This window comes from Cetorhinus maximus, chromosome 23 (assembly GCF_964194155.1).
Source record: "Cetorhinus maximus chromosome 23, sCetMax3.hap1.1, whole genome shotgun sequence".
Lineage (NCBI taxonomy): Eukaryota > Metazoa > Chordata > Chondrichthyes > Lamniformes > Cetorhinidae > Cetorhinus > Cetorhinus maximus.
In genome coordinates, this window is record NC_135901.1 from 18,675,433 (window position 1) to 18,695,530 (window position 20,098).

Below are 20,098 nucleotides of genomic sequence, written 5' to 3' on the forward strand. Positions count from 1 at the left end.
ACTCCACACACGGTGTGTTTGACACCAAGCTGATTTATTTGACATTCATCCAGGATATTAACCTCCAGCTCAGTTATAGGGGTTATTAACATCAGCAAAAACAAACACCAACTGTTGGAAAGAAAATGGGTCAGTACTGGATGTGATTAACAGCAGCAATAACAGCAGAATCCAACCATGCAGTCAGTTGTGGACTCGCTGGTGTCTCCGCAGGTGGGATGAATTAATGAAACTCTTCCCACACACGGAGCATTTGAATGGCCTCTCTCCAGTGTGAACTCGCTGGTGTCTCAACAGATGAGATGACTGAGTGAATCCCTTCCCACAGTCGCAGGTGAACGGTCTGTCCTGAGTGTGAATTCGCTGATGTTTTAGCAGAATGGACGAGTGAGTGAATCCCTTTCCACACTCGGAGCAGCTGAATGGCCTCTCCCCGTTGTGAACTTGCTGGTGTGTCAGAAGGTTGGATGACTGAGTGAATCCCTTCCCACACACAGAGCAGGTGAATGGCCTCTCCCCAGTGTGAATACGTTGGTGTGTCAGCAAATCTGGTTTTCTTTTAAAACTCTTCTCACAGTCAGAGCATGTAAACGGTTTGTTATCAGAATGAACAAGTTCGTGTGTCTGAAGGCAGGATAACCGAGTGAATCCCTTCCCACACACGGAGCAGGTGAATGGCCTCTCCCCGGTGTGACTGTGTCGATGAGCTTCCAGATGGGATGGGGAACTGAATCCCTTCTCACAGTCCCCACATTTCCACGGTTTCTCCATGGTGTTGGTGTCCTTGTGTCTCTCCCGATTGGATAATCAGTTCACACTTTAACCACGCACACAACACATGTAGTTTCTCCCCACCATGAATGATGTGATGTCTGTTTCAGGTTGTGTAACTGGTTAAAGCTCCTTCCACAGTCAGTTCACTGGAACACTCTCACTCAGGTGTGTGTGTCTCGGTGCTTTTCCAGTCGTACTGAAATCTTTTCCCACAGACAGACATTTCTCCTTCCGAATTCAAAGGCCGTGATATTCCGGTCCTGATGAATTGAATGACTCTGTCAGCTCTTGGCATGATGCTATGTTTGAGTTTCCTGTCAGTAAATCCCCCTGCAAAAGATGTTTACAAAAGCAATCACTAAGGACAGAATAAAATTCAGAACAAACATTTCTCTTGGTTTGAGTTTGCTGTGTGTAAATCCTCCCCTTCTAATCCCCTGTAAAAGGAGTTTCCAAAATCCATCACTGTCAGTCAGGATACAAACTCTGAATTCTGTTAGTTGAAAAGGAAGAATGAACAGGATTACAGGGAGAAGGCAGGGGAATGGCACGAGGTGAATTGCTCATTCAGAGAGCCAGCACAGACACGATGGGCCGATGGGCTGACTGCCCTCCTTCTGCGCTGTAACAATTCTGTGAAATTCACAACATTCTTTCCTCCTGTTTCCTGGCCCAGGATGACCGCGCATGCGCCCTGCTGCTCATTGCCCCCTAGAAAGATGGCAGCCGCCTATGTGCCTTGCTGCTCATTCCCCCATATAAAGATGGCAGCTGCCCATGCACCCTGCTGTTCATTGCCCCCAATGAAGATGGGACCATTAACCCAGGCCTGTCACTGGGGGAAAGCCTGGAGCTGCCGCCCCAACCGGTGCAAATACGGATTTGGGGTTTGCAGCCGACTGAAAGTGTTTGTCAAGCTTCCTCACCCACCCGTCGCTCCCTCAATCGCCCCCAGCCCCCGCCGACTGCTCAGTGGCTGCGGAAACGAGAAACCAGCGCCTGTCTATAACAAAAACAAAAATAGCTGGAAAAACTCAGCAGGACTGACAGCATCTGCGGAGAGGAACACAGTTAACGTTTCGAGTCCGAAAGACCCTTCATCAGAACTAAGGTGAAATATCAGCTGGTTTAAGGTGGGGTGGGACAGGTAGAGCTGGATAGAGGGCCAGTGATAGGAGATAACCAAAAGATGTCATAGACAAAAGGACAAAGAGGTGTTGACGGTGGTGATATTATCTAAGAAATGTGCTAATGGTGACATAAAGGGTATAAAGCAGGACGAGCAAGGTACAGATAGGGAGGGGTAGGATCCAGTTGTTGTGGTCCACGTCGGGACAAATAACATAGATAAGACTAGGAAAGAGGACCTGTTTGGGGATTATCAGGAACGAGGAACTAAATTAAAGAACAGGTCCTCAAGGGTTATAATCTCCGGATTACTACCCGAACCATGTGCAAATTGGCATAGGGACGCGAGAATAAAGGAAGTAAACACGTGGCTAAAGGAGTGGTGCGGGAAAGAGGGGTTCCATTTCGTGGGACACCGCCATCAGTATTGGAACAGGAGGGATCTGTACCGTTGGGATGGTCTCCACCTGAACCGATCTGGGACCAATGTTCTAGCGAAAAGGGTAAATAGGGTGGTCAACAGGACTTTAAACGAGAAAGTGGGGGGGGGGGGGGGGGGAGGAAAGGGTAAAACTCCAAGAAGTATGACTAATAGGAAACAAAGCAGCAGGTTAGCGTGTGGGGGGGTGGATTCAACTTCACGGAAAATGATGAAAAAACTGAAAAGAAAGGAGAGCCCAGGAAAGGCTATTAAAGTCCCAAGAACACAAAATAGGACAGAGTGTTTGGAAAGGGCTAGGAATCTAACTTCAAGCACATCAGATACAGGGACGACAATGAGAAAGGGGTCGGGAAATACAGGACTGAAGGTGTTGTATCTGAATGCACGCAATATACGAAATAAGGTAAATGAGCTTGTGGCGCAGATTGAAATTGGCAGGTATGTTGTGGTGGGCATCACGGAGACATGGCTGCAAGGGGATCAGGACTGGCAGCTAAATATCCAAGGATTTCCATCCTATTGAAAAGATAGGCAGGTTGGCAGAGGGGGTGGGGTTGCTTTGTTAGTAAGAAATGAAATTAAATCGATAGCAAGAAATGACATAGGGTCAGATGATGTAGAATCTGTGTGGGTAGAGTTGAGGAACCGCAAAGGTAAAAAAACCATAATGGGAGTTATGTACAGGCCTCCGAACAGTAGTCAGGATGTGGGGCACAAGATACACCAGGAGATAGAAAAGGCGTGTAAGAAAGGCAAGGTTACAGTGATGATGGGGGATTTCAATATGCAGGTAGACTGGGAAAATCAGGTTGGTAGTGGATCCCAAGAAAAGGAATTTGTGGAATGTCTACGAGATGGCTTTTTGGAGCAGCTTGTGGTGGAGCCCACCAGGGAACAGACAATTCTAGATTTAGTGATGTGTAATGAGGCAAATTTGACAAGGGAGCTTAAGGTGAAGGAACCCTTAGGAGGAAGTGACCATAATATGATAGAATTTACCCTGCAATTTGAGAGGAAAAAGCTGGAATCAGATGTAATGGTATTACAGTTGAATAAAGGCAACTACAGAAGCATGAGGGAGGAGCTGGCCAGAATTGATTGGGAGATGAGCCTAGCAGGAAAGACAGTGGAACAGCAATGGCAGGAGTTTCTGGGAGTAATTTGGGAGACACGGCAAAAATTCATCCCTAGGAAGAAGAAGCATGCTAAAGGGAGGACGAGGCAACCATGGCTGACAAGGGAAGTCAGGGACAGCATAAAAGCTAAAGAGAAAGCATACAATGCGGCGAAGAGCAGGGGATTGGGAAGCCTACAAAGACCAACAGAGGACAACTAAAAAAGAAATAAGGAGGGAGAAGATTAAATATGAGGGTAAACTAGCCAGTAATATAAAAGAAGATGGCAAGAGTATTTTTAGATATATAAAGGGTAAGAGAGAGGCAAAAGTGGACATTGGGCCGCCGGAAAATGACGCTGGAGAAGTAGTAGTGGGGAACAAAGAAATGGCGGAGGAACTGAATAGGTACTTTGCGTCAGTCTTCACGGTGGAAGACACGAGTAACATCCCCAAAGTTCAAGAGAGTCGGGGGGCAGAGGTGAGTATGGTGGCCATTACCAAGGGGAAAGTGCTAGGAAAACTGAAAGGTCTGAAGGTGGATAAATCACCTGGGCCAGATGGATTACAACCCAGAGTTCTGAAGGAGATAGCTGAAGAGATAGTGGAGGCGTTAGTGGTGATCTTTCAGGAATCACTGGAGTCAGGGAGGGTCCCAGAGGACTGGAAAATCGCTAATGTAACCCCCCTGTTTAAGAAGGGAGTGAGGCAAAAGACGGGAAATTACAGGCCGATTAGCCTGACCTTGGTCATTGGTAAGATTTTAGAGTCCATTATTAAGGATGAGATTTCAGAATACTTGGAAGTGCATGATAAAATAGGGCAAAGTCAGCATGGTTTCATCAAGGGGAGGTCATGCTTGACAAATCTGTTAGAATTCTTTGAGGAGGTAACGAGTAGGTTAGACAAAGGAGAGCCAATGGATGTTATCTAGTTGGACTTCCAGAAGGCCTTTGACAAGGTGCCGCACAGGAGGCTGCTCAGTAAGATAAGAGCCCATGGTGTTAGAGGCAAGGTACTAGCATGGATAGAAGATTGGCTGTCTGGCAGGAGGCAGAGAGTGGGGATAAGGGGGTCCTTCTCAGGATGGCGGCCGGTGACTAGTGGAGTTCCGCAGGGGTCAGTGTTGGGACCACAACTTTTCACTTTATACGTTAATGATCTAGATGAAGGAACTGAGGGCATCCTGGCTAAGTTTGCAGATGACACAAAGATAGGTGGAGGGACAGGTAGTATTGAGGAGGTGGGGAGGCTGCAGAAGGATTTGGACAGGTTAGGAGAATGGGCAAAGAAGTGGCAGATGGAATACAATGTGGGGAAGTGTGAGGTCATGTATTTTGGTAGGAAGGATAGAGGCATAGACTATTTTCTAAATGGGGAGAGAATTCAGAAATCTGGAGTGCAAAGGGACTTGGGAGTCCTAGTCCAGGATTCTCTTAAGGTTAACTTGCAGGTTGAGTCGGTAGTTAGGAAGGCAAATGCAATGTTGGCATTTATTTCGCGAGGACTAGAATATAAAAGCAGGGATGTGCTGCTGAGGCTTTATAAGGCTCTGGTCAGACCACATTTAGAATATTGTGAGCAATTTTGGGCTCCGTATCTCAGGAAGGATGTTCTGGCCCTGGAGAGGGTCCAAAGGAGGTTCACGAGAACGATCCCAGGAATGAAAGGCTTAACATATGAGGAACATTTGAGGACTCTGGGTCTATACTCGATGGAGTTTAGAAGGATGAGGGGGGGGGATCTGATTGAAACTTACAGAATACTGAAAGGCCTGGATAGAGTGGACATGGGGAAGATGTTTCCATTAGTAGGAGAGACTAGGACCCGAGGGCACAGCCTCAGAGTAAAGGGAAGACCTTTTAGAAGTGAGATGAGGAGAAATTTCTTTAGCCAGAGAGTGGTGAATCTATGGAATTCATTGCCACAGAAGGCTGTGGAGGCCAGGTCATTGAGTGTATTTAAGACAGAGATAGATAGGTTCTTGATTGGTAAGGGGATCAAAGGTTACGGGGAGAAGGCGGGAGAATGGGGTTGAGAAACTTATCAGCCATGATTGAATGACGGAGCAGACTCGATGGGCCGAATGGCCTAATTTCTGCTCCTATGTCTTATGGTCTTAAAAGAAGAGAGAAGGGGTGGCACTATTTCTTAAGGAGAATATGACAGTGTTGGAAAGAGTGGCAGTTCCAGAGGATTCAAGGACAGAATCTGCCCGGTTAGAGCGAAGGAACAATAGAGGTTCCAGTACACTACGGTATGTGTTCTATAGGACACCAACTAGGGGGAAAGATCTAGAGGAACAAATTTGCAAGAAAATTACAGAGGCTGGTAGAATGGGCGGACATGGAGAGGTGAAAGTTAATGCAGAGTATGAAGTGATACATTTTGGTAGCGAGAACATGGCAAGGCAATATGAACTAAAATGTAAAATTCCAGAGGGGATGCAGGAACAGAGTGACCTGGGGATATATGTGCACAGATCACAAAGGTAGCAGGGCATGCTGAGAAAGTGGTTAATAAACTAAATGAGTTCCAGGGCTTTATAAATAGAGACATGGCGTATAAAAGGGTCACAGCTCTAGAGAACCTTTATTAAAACACTGATTCAACCTCAAGTGGAGTATTGCGTCCAACTCCGGACCTACAACTTATAAAGGATGTGAAGGCTTTAGACAAGATGCAGCAAAGGTTTACAAGAATGGTTCCAGGAATAAGAGAATTCAGTTATGTGGACATATTGGAAAAGCTGGGTAGTTCTCCTCAGAGAAAACAAAACTGAGAGGAGATTTGACAGAGTTGTCAAACTATGAGGGGTCTGGAGAGAGTAAATCTCCATAAGACCTGAGGATACACAAATGCAGAAATTCCCACAGGCAGCAAGAACGACAAAAACAGCCAGTTCCATGGACGCCAACACCAGACACTTCAGTCCTGAGAAGACCCACAGAAAACGATATAATCAGTCCCAGCTTCTCTGATATCAACCAACCCCACAGTCACTGACACCAATCTCCTCCAGTCAGATATCAACCAACTCCACAGTCACTGATACTAGAATCACAGAGTGCAGAAGAGGCCTTTTGGCCCATCGAGTCTGCACCGACACATGAGAAACACCTGACCTACCTACCTAATCCCATTTACCAGCACTTGGCCCATAGCCTTGAATGTTATGATGTGCCACATGCTCATCCAGGTACTTTTTAAAGGATGTGAGGCAACCCGCCTCCACCACCCTCCCAGGCAGTGCATTCCAGACCGTCACCACCCTCTGGGTAAAAAAGATTTTCCTCACATCCCCCTATGCCTCCTGCCCCTCACCTTGAACTTATGCCCCCTTGTGACTGACCCTTCAACTAAGGGGAACAGCTGCTCCCTATCCACCCTGTCCATACCCCTCATAATCTTGTACACCCTGATCAGGTCCCCCTCAGTCTTCTCTGCTCCAACAAAACAACCCAAGTCTATCCAACCTCTCTTCATAACTTAAATGTTTCATCCCAGGCAACATCCTGGTGAATCTCCTCTGCACCCCCTCCAGTGCAATCACATCCTTCCTATAATGTGACGACCAGAACTGCACACAGTACTCCAGCTGTAGCCTCACCAAGGTTCTATACAACTCCAATCTGCTCCTATCTGATATAAACCAACCCCACAGTCACTGACACCAATCTCCTCCTATCTAATATAAACCAACCCCAAATCACTGACACCAATCTCCTCTTGTCTGATATAATCAAACCCCACAGTCACTGACACCAATCTCCTCTCGACTGTGGGGTTGGTTTATATCAGACAAGAGTAGATTGGTGTCAGTGACTGTGGGGTTGGTTTATATCAGACAGGAGGAGGTTGGTGTCAGTGACTGTGGGGTTGGTTTATATCAGACACTGACACCAATCTCCTTTTGTCTGATATAAACCAACTCCACAGTCACTCACACCAATCTCCTCCTGTCTGAGAGAAACCACACTTCACAGTCACTGATCACAATGTTCTCCTGTCTGACATAAACATTCCCCAGTCACTGACACCAATCTCCTTTGTCTGATATGAACTAATTCCACAGTCACTGACACCAATCTCCTCCTGTCTGATATAAACCAGCCCCACAGTCACTGACTCCAATCTCCTCCTGTCTGATATAAACCAACCTCACAGTCACTGACACCAATCTCCACCTGTCTGATATATAACCAACTCCTCACTTACTGACACCAATCTCCTCCTGTTTGATATGAATCAAATTCACGGTCCTTCACACCAATCTCCTCCTCTCTGATATAAACCCACCCCACACTCACTGACCCCAATCTCCTCCTGTCTAGAAAAACCAACCTCACAGTCACTCACACCAACCTGCTGCTGTCCGATATAAACCAACCGCACAGTCACTGACACCAATCTCCTCCTGTCTGATATAAACCAACCCCACAGTCACTGACACCAATTCCCTCCTGTCTGATATGAATCAATTTCACAGTCACTGACACCAATCTCTTCCTTTCTGACATAAACAAACCCACAGTCACTGACACCAATCTCCTCCTGTCTGATAGGAATCAACCCCAGTCAATGACACCAATCTCTTCCTTTCTGATTTAAACCAGCCGCACAGTCACTGACCATAATGTTGTCCTGTCTGATATAAACTCCACAGTCACTGACACCAATCTCCTCCTGTCTGATATGAATCAATTTCACAGTCACTCACACCAATCTCCTCCTGTATGATATACACCCACCTCACACTCACTGACACCAATCTCCTCCTGTCTGATATACACCCACCTCACACTCACTGACACCAATCTCCTCCTGCCTGATAGGAATCAACCCCACAGTCACTGACACCAATCTCTTCCTGTCTGAAATAAACCAACCCCAAAGTCACTGACACCAATCTCCTCTTGTCTGATATGAACGAACCCCACAGTCACTGACACCAATCTCTTCCTTTCTGATATAAACCAGCCGCAAAGTCACTGGCACCAATCTCCTCCTGTCTGATATAAATCAACTCCACACTCACTGACACCAATCTCCTTTTAGCTGAAGTAAACCAGGCCCACAGTCACTCACACCAATATCTTCCTGTCTGATATAAACCAACCCCACAGTCACTGACACCAATCTCCTCCTGTCCAATATAAACCGACCCCACAGTCACTGACACCAATCTCCTCCTGTCTGATACAAACCAACCCCACAGTCACTGACACCAATTCCCTCCTGTCTGATATGAATCAATTTCACAGTGACTAACACCAATCTCTAACCTTTCTGACATAAACAAACCCACAGTCACTGACACCAATCTCCTCCTGTCTGATAGGAATCAATCCCAGTCAATGACACCAATCTCTTCCTTTCTGATATAAACCAGCCACACAGTCACTGACCATAATGTTGTCCTGTCTGATATAAACTCCACAGTCACTGACACCAATCTCCTCCTGTCTGATAGGAATCAATCCCAGTCAATGACACCAATCTCTTCCTTTCTGATATAAACCAGCCACACAGTCACTGACCATAATGTTGTCCTGTCTGATATAAACTCCACAGTCACTGACACCAATCTCCTCCTGTCTGATATGAATCAATTTCACAGTCACTCACACCAATCTCCTGCTGTCTGATATACACCCATCTCACACTCACTGACACCAATCTCCTCCTGTCTGATAGGAATCAACCCCACAGTCACTGACACCAATCTCCTTATGTCTGATATAAACCAACCCTACAGTCACTGACACCAATCTTCTCCTGTCTGATATAAATCAACCCCACAGTCACTGACACCAATCTCCTCTTGTCTGAAATAAATCAACTCCACACTCACTGACACCAATCTCCTTTTATCTGAACTAAACCAGGCCCACAGTCACTCACACCAATATCTTCCTGTCTGAAATAAACCAACCCAAAGTCACTGACACCAATCTCCTCTTGTCTGATATAAACCAACCCTACAATCACTGACACCAATCTTTTCCTTTCCGATATAAACCAGCCGCACAGTCACTGGCACCAATCTCCTCCTGTCTGATATAAATCAATTCCACACTCACTGACACCAATCTCCTTTTATCTGAAGTAAACCAGGCCCACAGTCACTCACACCAATATCTTCCTGTCTGAAATAAACCAACCCCAAAGTCACTGACACCAATCTCCTCTTGTCTGATATGAACGAACCCCACAGTCACTGACACCAATCTTTTCCTTTCTGATATAAACCAGCCGCACAGTCACTGGCACCAATCTCCTCCTGTCTGATATAAATCAACTCCACACTCACTGACACCAATCTCCTTTTAGCTGAAGTAAACCAGGCCCACAGTCACTCACACCAATATCTTCCTGTCTGATATAAACCAACCCCACAGTCACTGACACCAATCTCCTCCTGTCCAATATAAACCAACCCCACAGTCACTGACACCAATCTCCTCCTGTCTGATACAAACCAACCCCACAGTCACTGACACCAGTTTCCTCATGTCTGATTATAATGCAGCCCCACATCTCCAGAAAGATTAAACTCAGTCTGTTATTTGGAGTTAATTTGTCTCCATTCCTGTGCAGATGAGATTTCTGTACCAGACAGGAGGGGTAAAATTTGGGGAATGTCGATTGTCCACCAATTCCTATTCCCCTATTTTCTGGTGGATTATGGAGTGTAACGTGCAAGTCAGTAAGAACTGTCAGGAAGGATTAATCAGCACTTTCTAATTGGAGATGTTAATCAGTGGAATCTCTCAGATACTGATTGTAGATTTTGTATCAAAGTTCAATTTAGGGTTGAAGTAAAACTTTAATATTTGTTGCAAATTAATTACTGTTGAGATTCTTTGAATTCAGTGGAATGCTCACAGACATCTAATCTGAGAAGGAGACTGCATTCCTGAGAACATAATCAGCTTTATAACCAGAATCCTAAACTCCAGCCTAGTGCTATGGTTAGTAAATTCAGCAAAAACAAACCTGAACTGTTGGAATGAACATGTTTCAGTCCTGGATGTGATGAACAACAGCAACAACAGCAGAATCCAACCCCTGTGGTCACTTGTGAACTTGCAGGTGTGTCAGTATGTGAGCTAGCTGACTGAATCCCCTCGCATACACTGAACAGGTGAATGGCGTCTCGCCAGTGTGAACTCACTGATGTGTCAGAAGGTTCGATGAATTGGTGAATCCCTTCCTGCACAGGGAACAGTTGAACGGCCTCTCTCCAGTGTGAACTCACTGGTGTGACAACAGCTGGGATAACTGAGTGAATCCCCTCCCATAAACAGAGCACGTATATGGCTTCCCCCAGTGTGAACCCACTGGCGTACCAGTAGCTCGGATGACTGTGTGAATCCCTTTGCACACACACAACAGGGGAATGGTCTCTCTCCTGTGAAATTGCTGGTGTCTCAACAGAGTGGTTGACTGAGTGAATCCCTTCCCACATACGGAGCAGGTGAATGATTTCTCCTCAGTGTGATTGCATCGATGGATTTCCAGCAGCGATGGGTATTTGAATCCTTTTCCACAGTCCCCACATTTATATGGTTTCTCCGTGGTGCTGTTGTCCTTATTTCTCTCCACATTGGATGATCAGTTCAAGCCTCGACCACAGAACAGGTGAACAGATTTTCTCTGGTTCCAATGTTGCAATGTCTTTGTCGGCTATGCAATTGGTTTAAACAATCTGCCTTTCACATTCAAAGGCCAATGATATTCACACCCCAATTCATCGAGTATCAGATCTTGACGTGATGTTTGGTTTCAGTTTCCCATCTGCAAATCCTCTGATTCTAACAACCTGATAAAAGAGTTTATAAAAGTCATCACGGTCAATACAGAACAGAAATTCAGAACAGACAATTCTCGTTTGGTGGAATATTTTCCGCTATCATTCCCCCAAATGACTCTGTCTGATCCTGATGTGACCCTTAGTTTGAGTTCCCTGTCTGCAAATCCTCAGCTTCTAATATCTTGTGAATGGGGTTTACAAGAGTGACCAGTGTCAGTCCAGGATGTACATTCAGAACAGACAATTCTTGTTCCTATGGAATATTTTTTCTCTCTTTTGTCCCTCCAAAGCTGTAAATCTCTGTCCCACACACTCTCCCTCCTCCCTGGGCTGAATAAAGTGTTGGATAATTCTTCCTGTATCTTTTTAACAAATTCTACAACTGGAGGTAACTTCATTCATGATTCGTGACAAAACATTAACCTCAATCACCCTGACGACCAGGCAGAATAACAGACCTTTTCAATTTGTGTCCAGAACTGACTGTGTGGAGATTTTCTCAGAGGGGCCTCAGTCACCATCACTGAGACTATCTTTATATTCCAGATTGTATTAATTTAATGGATTTAAATCCATGTCCCTAGAACATGACCCTGGGTGTCTGAATTACTGATCCAGTGACATTCCCACTAGGCCACTGTCTTCCCCTGGTCTCTTTGTTTGAGGTTGTTCCCGGAGAGAAGCCGGAAGCGGCGGATAGTGAGAGTGGACAATATTCATTGTTTAATATTCGGCTCTGGGGCCGCACTCGGGATTTGTAAACCCCGCCCCCTCGGGGTTTATTAACCCGCTCCCGACAGTGACCTCTCACCTGACACCTCACAATGCCCGGCTGATTGACGGCAGCTCCGGGCCAAGGATCGAGAGGGGGCGGGACTGGAGGACCGAGCGGGAGCGAACGAGGGGCGGGGCGCTATCCTCATTCGAGGAGCCCTCGCGCAGGCGTGGTGCGGGTCTGTGACTGGAGCATGCGCAGTACGGGTGCTGGAGCCGAATGGAGTGGAACCCTCAGGGGGTGAGAAATGTCCCCGGGCGGGAGAGGAATGGAGCCGGCGGCTGGACCGGGAGGTTTCACAAACTCCTTCAGGAGGATTCAGACACCCAATAAGAAGCTACCGGGCCCGCGTTTGCACCGAGGGGAGGATTCAGAAACACCCGGTGGAGGCCGCAAACCGCCCCCCCCCCCCTTCAACCAGCTTATATTTCACCCCTCCTATTTTTACTTAGTTCTGTTGAAGGGTCATGAGGACTCGAAACGTCAACTTTGTTCTTCTCCGCCGATGCTGCCAGATCTGCTGAGTTTTTCCAGGTATTTCTGTTTTTGTTTAAGATCCTGCAGGTCCCGGGATCGCAGCTCAGGGGGGGATTTTCTCCCTCCCTCTAGGTTCAGTTCAGCAGCCCCGGGGGATCAGACCGACCCCCAGCTGCTGCCCGGGAGAGAGAGAGAGAGGATTCTTGGGAACCATTCAAGAACTTAAACCCCACAGTCTTCCTGCACTTTGAAAGGAAATTTTAGAAGCTGGAATGTTTAAATATTTAAATATACTTTATTTTTTATAGACAGCAATGACTTAAATGGTTAGTGTAGCACCTTCTGCCCAGCTTGGGAAAGAAAAACATGGGATGCGACACAAAAACAGGCCATTCGGTCCCAACACTCCCTGCCTGTGTTTATACTCCACTCGAACTTCCTCCCATCTTTTCTCATCTAAATCTACCATCATTACCATCTATTCCCTTCTTTGTCATATGCTTGTCCAGATTCCTATTAAATTCATCGTGACTATTCACTTTAACCATTCCCTGTGGCCGTGAATTCCACATTCACACCACTCTTTGGATAAAAAAGTTTCTTCTAAAATCCCTGTTGGATTTCTTGGTGACTATCTTATATTAACGGTCTCCGCTTTATTCTGCCCCCATTCTCTCTGTATTGTCTCTGTCAAAACCTTTTGGAAACTGCTGGAAATCCTCAGCTTCTGCAGAGAAACTTTTCACACTGAGCTTCAGCTGAAACATTAACTCTGTTTCCTTCTCCACCAACGCTGCAGGAACTCACCTGACTTGCTGAGGATTTACAGCATTTTCTCTTTATCTTTTGGATTTCCATCATTAGCAGGGTTTTGCTCTTGTTTTATTGCATGTTTTATAGAGATTTGCAAAAGAAAAATTCTTCTGAAGTGGCCACCGCTGGCAAGGCCCAGGTATCTGCCCTCAATTACTATCCTGTACTGACAGGGATATATTACAATCACCAGCTGCCCTTTGAGGCGGTGATTCTGGCCGCCTTCTTGAACCTCTGCAGTCCATGTGGTGAAGGGGCTCCCACAATGCCAACAGTTTTAAGATTTTAACCCAGTGACATTGAAGGAACAGTGATATTTATTCAAGTTGGGATAATGTGCGGTTTTCCATAGCACCAGCTGCTCTGGTTCTTCCAGATGGTGCAGATTGTGGGTTTGAGAGATTCTGTCAAAATCCTGGTTGAGTTGATGTATAAAGTCCCTCTCCTTCCCCCTCCTCCCTGACCTCTCCCTCTTCTCTCATAAAGGCTGGAGCCTTATGTAGGCTCAGACCAGATACGAGCGAACATACAAATTAGGAGCAGGAGAAGGCCACTCAGCCCGAGTCTATTCTGCCATTCAAACAGATCTATCTATCTCTGCCTTAATGACATTCAAAGGCTCTGTTTCCACTTCCTTTTGAAGAAGAGAGTTCCAAAGACTGACTATCCTCTGAAAGAAAAATTTCTCCTCATCCCTGTCTTAAGTGGGTGACCCTTACTTTTAAACAGTGACCCCTAGTTCTCCAGCCTCGCCTGTCCAATCTTTCCTCATGAGACAACCTGCCCATTCCCAGTATGAGTTTAGTAAACCTTCTCTGAACTGTTTCTAATGCAATTAGATACTTCCTTAAATAAGGAGACCAATGCGTGTGTTCCATTCTGTGAAGGATATTAATGAACCAGTTGGGTTTTTACGACAATCCAGCAGTTTTCATGGCCACTTCTTCCTGGTGTCAGCCCCACAAATTACCAGATTCATTCAGCTCAATTTCACAACCTGCCTTTGTGTTGTTGTGGCTTCTCTCTCTCATTCTATTTGATTGAAATAGAAAATCTTCTATTTTCAATTCATTTTCCAGATATTAGAAGAGGAGGAATTGCAGACAATATCAAACCAAGCATCGCATCAAGATGTGACAGAGTCACTCGATACATCAAGATCTGAATATCATCAGCCTTTGAACATGGAAGAAAGAAGCACCGTTCACAGTGGGGAGAAACCGTATATGTGTCCCGTGTGTGGACAAGGCTTCAGCCGATCACCTGGCCTGACAAGACACAAGCGCATTCACACCGGGGAGAAACCGTATAAATGTGGGGACTGCGGGAAGGGATTCAATTATCCAGTTGAGCTGGAAAGTCATCGACGCACTCACACTGGAGAGAGACCTTTCACCTGCCCCATGTGTGGGAAGGGATTCACCCAATCAGCTGGCCTGTTCATTCACCAGCGCATTCACACCAGGGAGAGGCAGTTCACCTGCTCCGAATGTGGAAAGGGATTTACTCAGTCATCAGCCCTGCTGATACATCGGCACATTCACACAGGGGAGAGGCCGTTCACCTGCCCCGTGTGTGGGAAGGGAAGCACTGATTTCTCTGCCCTGCAGAGACACCAGCGAGTTCACACTGACAAGAGAGAGTTTAAATGCTCTGAATGTGAGAAGAGCTTTAAAAGTCCACGCACACTGAGGGAGCACCAGTACCTTCACACTGGTTCCACACCGTTCAGCTGCTCTCACTGTGGGAAGGGGTTCAGGACGTCCTTCCACCTTGTGGCACATGAGCGCATTCACACTGGGGAGAGGCCATTCACCTGCTCTGAATGTGGGAAGGGATTTAATCGATCATCCAATATGCAGAAACACCAACGCGTTCACAGTGAGGAGAGACCTTTCTCGTGCCCAGACTGTGGGAAGTGTTATAAAAGTTCTGAGGAACTGCGGCGCCATCAACGTGTTCACTCTGATGAGAGACCGTTCACGTGTCCTCACTGCGGGACTGGGTTCAAGCGATCAGGCGACCTCACTGTACACCAGCGAGTTCACACTGGGGAGAGGCCGTTCACCTGCACAGAGTGTGGGAGGGGATTCACTTGTTTATCCCATCTCGCTTCACACCAATTTGTTCACACAGATAAGAGACCTTTTCAATGTTCTAACTGTGAGAAAAGCTTCAAAAACAGAAAAAATCTGTTCACTCACCAGCGTAATCACTCTGGGGAAAGACCATTCAGCTGCACTGAGTGTGGGAAGGGATTCACTCGCTCATCCACCCTGCTGAGGCACCAGCACATCCACAGTGGGGAGAAGCCCTTCACTTGTTCCATGTGTGGGAAGGGATTCACCCAGCTATCCAACCTGCTGAGACACCAGCAAGTTCACCGGTGATCACAGGGGTGGGATTCTGCTGTTAATCACATCCAGGGCTGAACCAAGTTCATTCTGACAGCCGGAGTTCATTTCATATTTAAATTGCCCGATTGGATTTTGTGTGTGCCCCACAACCTCTCTCATACATGTGTGAAAAGACCTTTACACCTGCAAACCTTGTCTTAAATGTAAATCACTCAGAAACTGTATTGAACTAAAGATGAACAATAAACAGATCACAGTCCAATCCTGCAGCTCTACATTGACAGGAGAAAGTCTGTTCTGTAACTCGAGGATAAGGCTTGGTAAGCTCTGAATGTTTGTAATTACAAGTAGGCTTGAGCTATTTGAGAGATGGGCTGTTCAAAGCTGTTAACTTGTCAGATATTGAAGGAATTACTCTGAAAGTAAACTCACCAATTGATAACCTGACTCTGCTCCCTACTGTAATTAATACTCAGCATCCATTCGTGCTGATTTGCAGTGAATCACTGAATATCCTGTGGAGTCTTTGTTCCTTGTTTTGTGAAATAGCTCTCCCCATTAGTGCTGAACTGCTGGATAACTCTGATTACATTTAGACACGTCTAGAAAGGATCTGTGTGCCCACATTTCACTGTGATTTGGAAACAATAAACAATGTTCATGGCCTGACTTGTGGTCTGGTATCCGGGTGATTTGTGAAGAAAGATTTAATTCACTCACTCAGCAGCTTGAGGGGAACCAAACTGACAAATGAACATAAGAAATAGGAGCAGGAATAGGCCATTCGGCCCATCGATTCGGCTTCGTCATTCAAAAAGATCGTGGCTGATCACCTACTTCAACTCCACCTTCCTGCCCTCACCCCATATCCCTTCAATTCTCTTTGTACCCAAAAAACTATTGATCTTTGTCTTAATTACACTCAGCGGCTGAACATCCAAAGCTCCCTGGGATAAAGAATTCCAAAGATTCACAGCCTTCGAGTGAAGAAATTCCTCCTCATCTCAGTCCTAAATGTTTGACCTCTTATTCTGAGACTGTTCTACATTGCCCCAGGTAGGGAATCATTTTCACAGCATCTAACTGTCAGGCCCCTTAAGAATCACATGTCCCAACAAAATCACCTCGCATTTTTCTAAACTCTATGAAATTTGGGCCTGGTCTGATTTGATAAGGATCCTGTTACCATGTCCCTAATAATACATTCAAGTGTTTTGCCTACAACTAATGTTAGGCTAACTAGCCTAAAGTTCCCTGTTTTCTCTCTTCCTACTTTCTAGAATAGTGAGGTTATGTTTGCTACCTTCCAATCCTTGGGAACTGTTCTAGAATTTGAGAAATCCTGGAAGATCAAAAACAATGCATCCACTATTTCTGCTGCTCCCTCTCTTAAATCCCGAGGATGCAGGTCACCTGGTCCAGGGGACTTGTCACAGCTTATTCCCATTAATTTCTCCAGTGCTATTTCTTTAAGTTCTTCCTTCTCAGTAGACAAGGGGGTCTGTAACCTGTGCCTCCAAAGCTAGTGCAGCTCACTAAGTACTCATGCAGCAACCATTCTTCATCGATCAAACCCATTTTGATGGTAATTAAATGGTTTGATCCATTTTTAAAAACTTTTAGTTACATTGTACTTGTTAGAAAGTATCATTCAATTAACAACTTTTCAGTAACAATCCATAAAATGTTGTTGAAACTTGTCTCTGTCTGGTTTTCAATTATTACTGACATCTGATTAACAGCATTGTGGCTCTTCGGATATTGTACTTTTGTCCAATTTTTTAAAAATGGCTCTTCCTTCTATCCAGGTTGCTGACCCGTGCACTGACCCCTCAGTTCCCCATCACCAGAATTTTTTCTGTCTTCTACCATGAAGAGAGATACAAAGTATTTGTTTCATGTCTCTGCCATTTCTTTAGTCCCCATTATAATTTCCCCTGCATCTGCCTCTAATGGGGGCATGTTTACTTTCACTCATCTCCTCCTATTTACATACCTACAGAAGCATTTATAATCTGTTTTTTAACTTTTTGGAGTCAAGATTCATATTCTCCATTCACATTTAACCAAGACTGTTGGTTCTCAAGCCTATGGTCTCGACCACTGCTAACACCAGTTGTAAGATTTAGGTCCGGGAGTCTCAGATAACCCCAAAAGGGGGTCCAGCTCAGAAGTGATTTTAAAGTAGTTTATTGAGAAGCAGAGTTGTAATATGATGCAGGAGTTAAATCGACAGGAAAAGCATATGAGCCGCGACAGATGAGAACGGTTTACCGGTCCCAGAAGATAAACAGACGGATAATGCAGAGCGAACGTCAGTCTCCGTAGCTGGTGGTGGCAGTCTCCTCTGAATGGCCAGAGTGTGGGTGTCGGGGTGAAGCCAGTATGGATCACTTAGAAATCTTTTTTTGGTCTTGAGAACCTGTTTTAACCTTTACACAGGCAGTTGGTTTACGTATAGGTCACGCGATCCAATCGTATCAGGGTGAGAAATGTCTTGTTTCAGGGCCCGTGCTAGAGACATGACCTCAGCAGAGATAATAGGCCTGTCCTGTGTTGTTAGCCAGCAAGCTGCTATGGAAGCTTTCTTCATGAGAGAAAGAGAGTGAGCTATTTTTATAATATTCCATAAATTTCTGAAGATTTTCTAAGGTTATTAGACGGCAATTTCTTACAATCTGCTACTTGGCTTGTTACTTTGACTTGTACCAGATGGGAGGGGTAACATTTGGGGACTCTCGATTCTCCACCAAATCCCATTCCCCTTCTTTCTGGTGGATAATGGAGGTGTCACTGTTTGTAATATGCAAGTCAGTAAGAATTGTCAACAAGGATTAATCAGCACTTTCTAATCAGAAATGTTATCAGTGGACCTTTCAGACACTGAATTGTAGAGTTCGTACCAAAGATTAATTTAGGATTGAAGTAAAAGTTCATGATCTTGTAAACTAATTTCTGAAGAGAGTTCCTGAATTATGGGGAAGGATCACAGACAGTGGTTCTTAAAGGGACACTGCAGCCCTGAAAACACAATCAGCTATAGATCCAGAATATTAATATTTAAACCAATTTCACAGCCTGAAAAACATATTGAACCATTCACTTTGGGGAGACATTGTACAAAGGTTCTGGTGGATGAGGCTTCCACTGATCATCTAACCTGGAGAGATGCATGGACACTGCACCATGGAGAAACCATTAAAATGTGGGGACTGTGGGAAAGGATTCACTTTCCCATCCCAGCTGGAAACTCATCAACGCACCCACACTGGGGTGAGGCCGCTTACCTGCTGTGTGTTGGAAGGGATTTACTCGCTCATCCAACCTAGCATTACACCAGCGGGTTCACACTGGGGAAAGGCCTTTTACCTGCTCCGTGTGTGGGAAGGGATTCATTAATTCATCCAACCTCGTGTCACACCAGCGAATTCACAGAGGAGAAACCATTCAGCTGTACTGACTGTGAAAAGAGCTTCAGGCATTCTAGCAGCTTCATTGTACACCAGCGAGTTCACACCGGGAAGAAGCCGTTCACCTACTCCACGTGTGGGAAAGGATTCACTCAGTCATCCAATCTAGCATTACACCAGTGAGTTCACACTGGGGAGAGACCGTTCACCTGCTCCATTTGTGGGAAGGGATTCACTGATTCATGCCAATTGCTGAGACACGAACGAGTTCACACTGGGGAGAGGCCGTTTACCCGCTCAGAATGTGGGAAGGGATTTCCTGATTCATCCCAATTGCTGAGACACCAGCGAATTCACAAGTCACTGCAGGAGTTGGGTTCTGCTGTTATGGATGCTGTTAATTACAACCAGGCCTGAATCATGATCATACTCATTGGTCAGGTTTGTTTCTTCTGATAAACTCCAGCATAGTTACATGAGTGACTGTCAGATCTTGACATGATAAAAGCAAAAAACTGTGGATGCTGGAAATCCAAAACAAAAATAAAAATACCTGGAAAAACTCAGCAGGTCCGACAGCATCTGCGGAGAGGAACACAGTTAACGTTTCGAGTCCGTATGACTCTTCATCAGAACATGTTTGTTTTGACTTTCCCGTCTGGAACTCCTCCCCTCCTAACCCCCTGTAAAGGAGTTTACAGAAGTTATCACTGTTAGACCAGGATTGAAATTCAGAACATTCCCTCTTCCAGATCCAGGATCTCCGCGCATGCGCACTGCTGTACAGTGTCCCGTATGATTGTGGTCGCGCACGCGCGCCGCTCCTCATTGCTCCTATAAAAATAGCGACCACCACCTGGGCCTGATCTCAGCCGCGCAGCTATAAGCACGGGCTCGTTAACTACTCATTCAGGGTTTGTCGCTTCCATGGGGTTCTTATGAAGTCTTTCAGATCACCCCACCGGCTCTACTGCTCCCTGTTTACTCAGCGG

At 45.7% G+C, this 20,098-nt stretch overlaps 4 protein-coding genes across 5 annotated transcripts in view; 1 reads left to right on the forward strand and 3 right to left on the reverse strand.

The window, feature by feature from the left end:
* LOC144697047 (uncharacterized) overlaps positions 1 to 20,098 on the reverse strand; it is a 288,147-nt gene that overhangs the window by 257,191 nt on the left and 10,858 nt on the right. The gene's annotated exons all lie outside the window — the stretch shown is intronic.
* LOC144697176 (uncharacterized) overlaps positions 1 to 20,098 on the reverse strand; it is a 245,052-nt gene that overhangs the window by 140,567 nt on the left and 84,387 nt on the right. The gene's annotated exons all lie outside the window — the stretch shown is intronic.
* Positions 18 to 12,203, reverse strand: LOC144697246 (uncharacterized). Of its 2 annotated transcripts, none has more exons than XM_078569174.1 (3): positions 12,086 to 12,203; positions 10,458 to 11,283; positions 18 to 1,104 (listed from the first exon to the last, which is right to left on the reverse strand). In XM_078569174.1, exon 3 carries the CDS (start codon positions 769 to 771, stop codon positions 184 to 186), a length of 588 nt encoding a protein of 195 aa, XP_078425300.1. In that variant the 5' UTR covers positions 772 to 1,104; positions 10,458 to 11,283; positions 12,086 to 12,203; the 3' UTR covers positions 18 to 183. The 2 variants fall into 2 exon arrangements, with proteins under 2 accessions (XP_078425300.1, XP_078425301.1); XM_078569175.1 differs by lacking the exon at positions 12,086 to 12,203 and adding an exon at positions 11,733 to 12,060.
* LOC144696953 (uncharacterized) lies at positions 13,391 to 17,396 on the forward strand. The gene is made up of 2 exons (XM_078568675.1): positions 13,391 to 13,478; positions 14,419 to 17,396. Exons 1-2 carry the CDS (start codon positions 13,416 to 13,418, stop codon positions 15,727 to 15,729), a joined length of 1,374 nt encoding a protein of 457 aa, XP_078424801.1. The 5' UTR covers positions 13,391 to 13,415; the 3' UTR covers positions 15,730 to 17,396.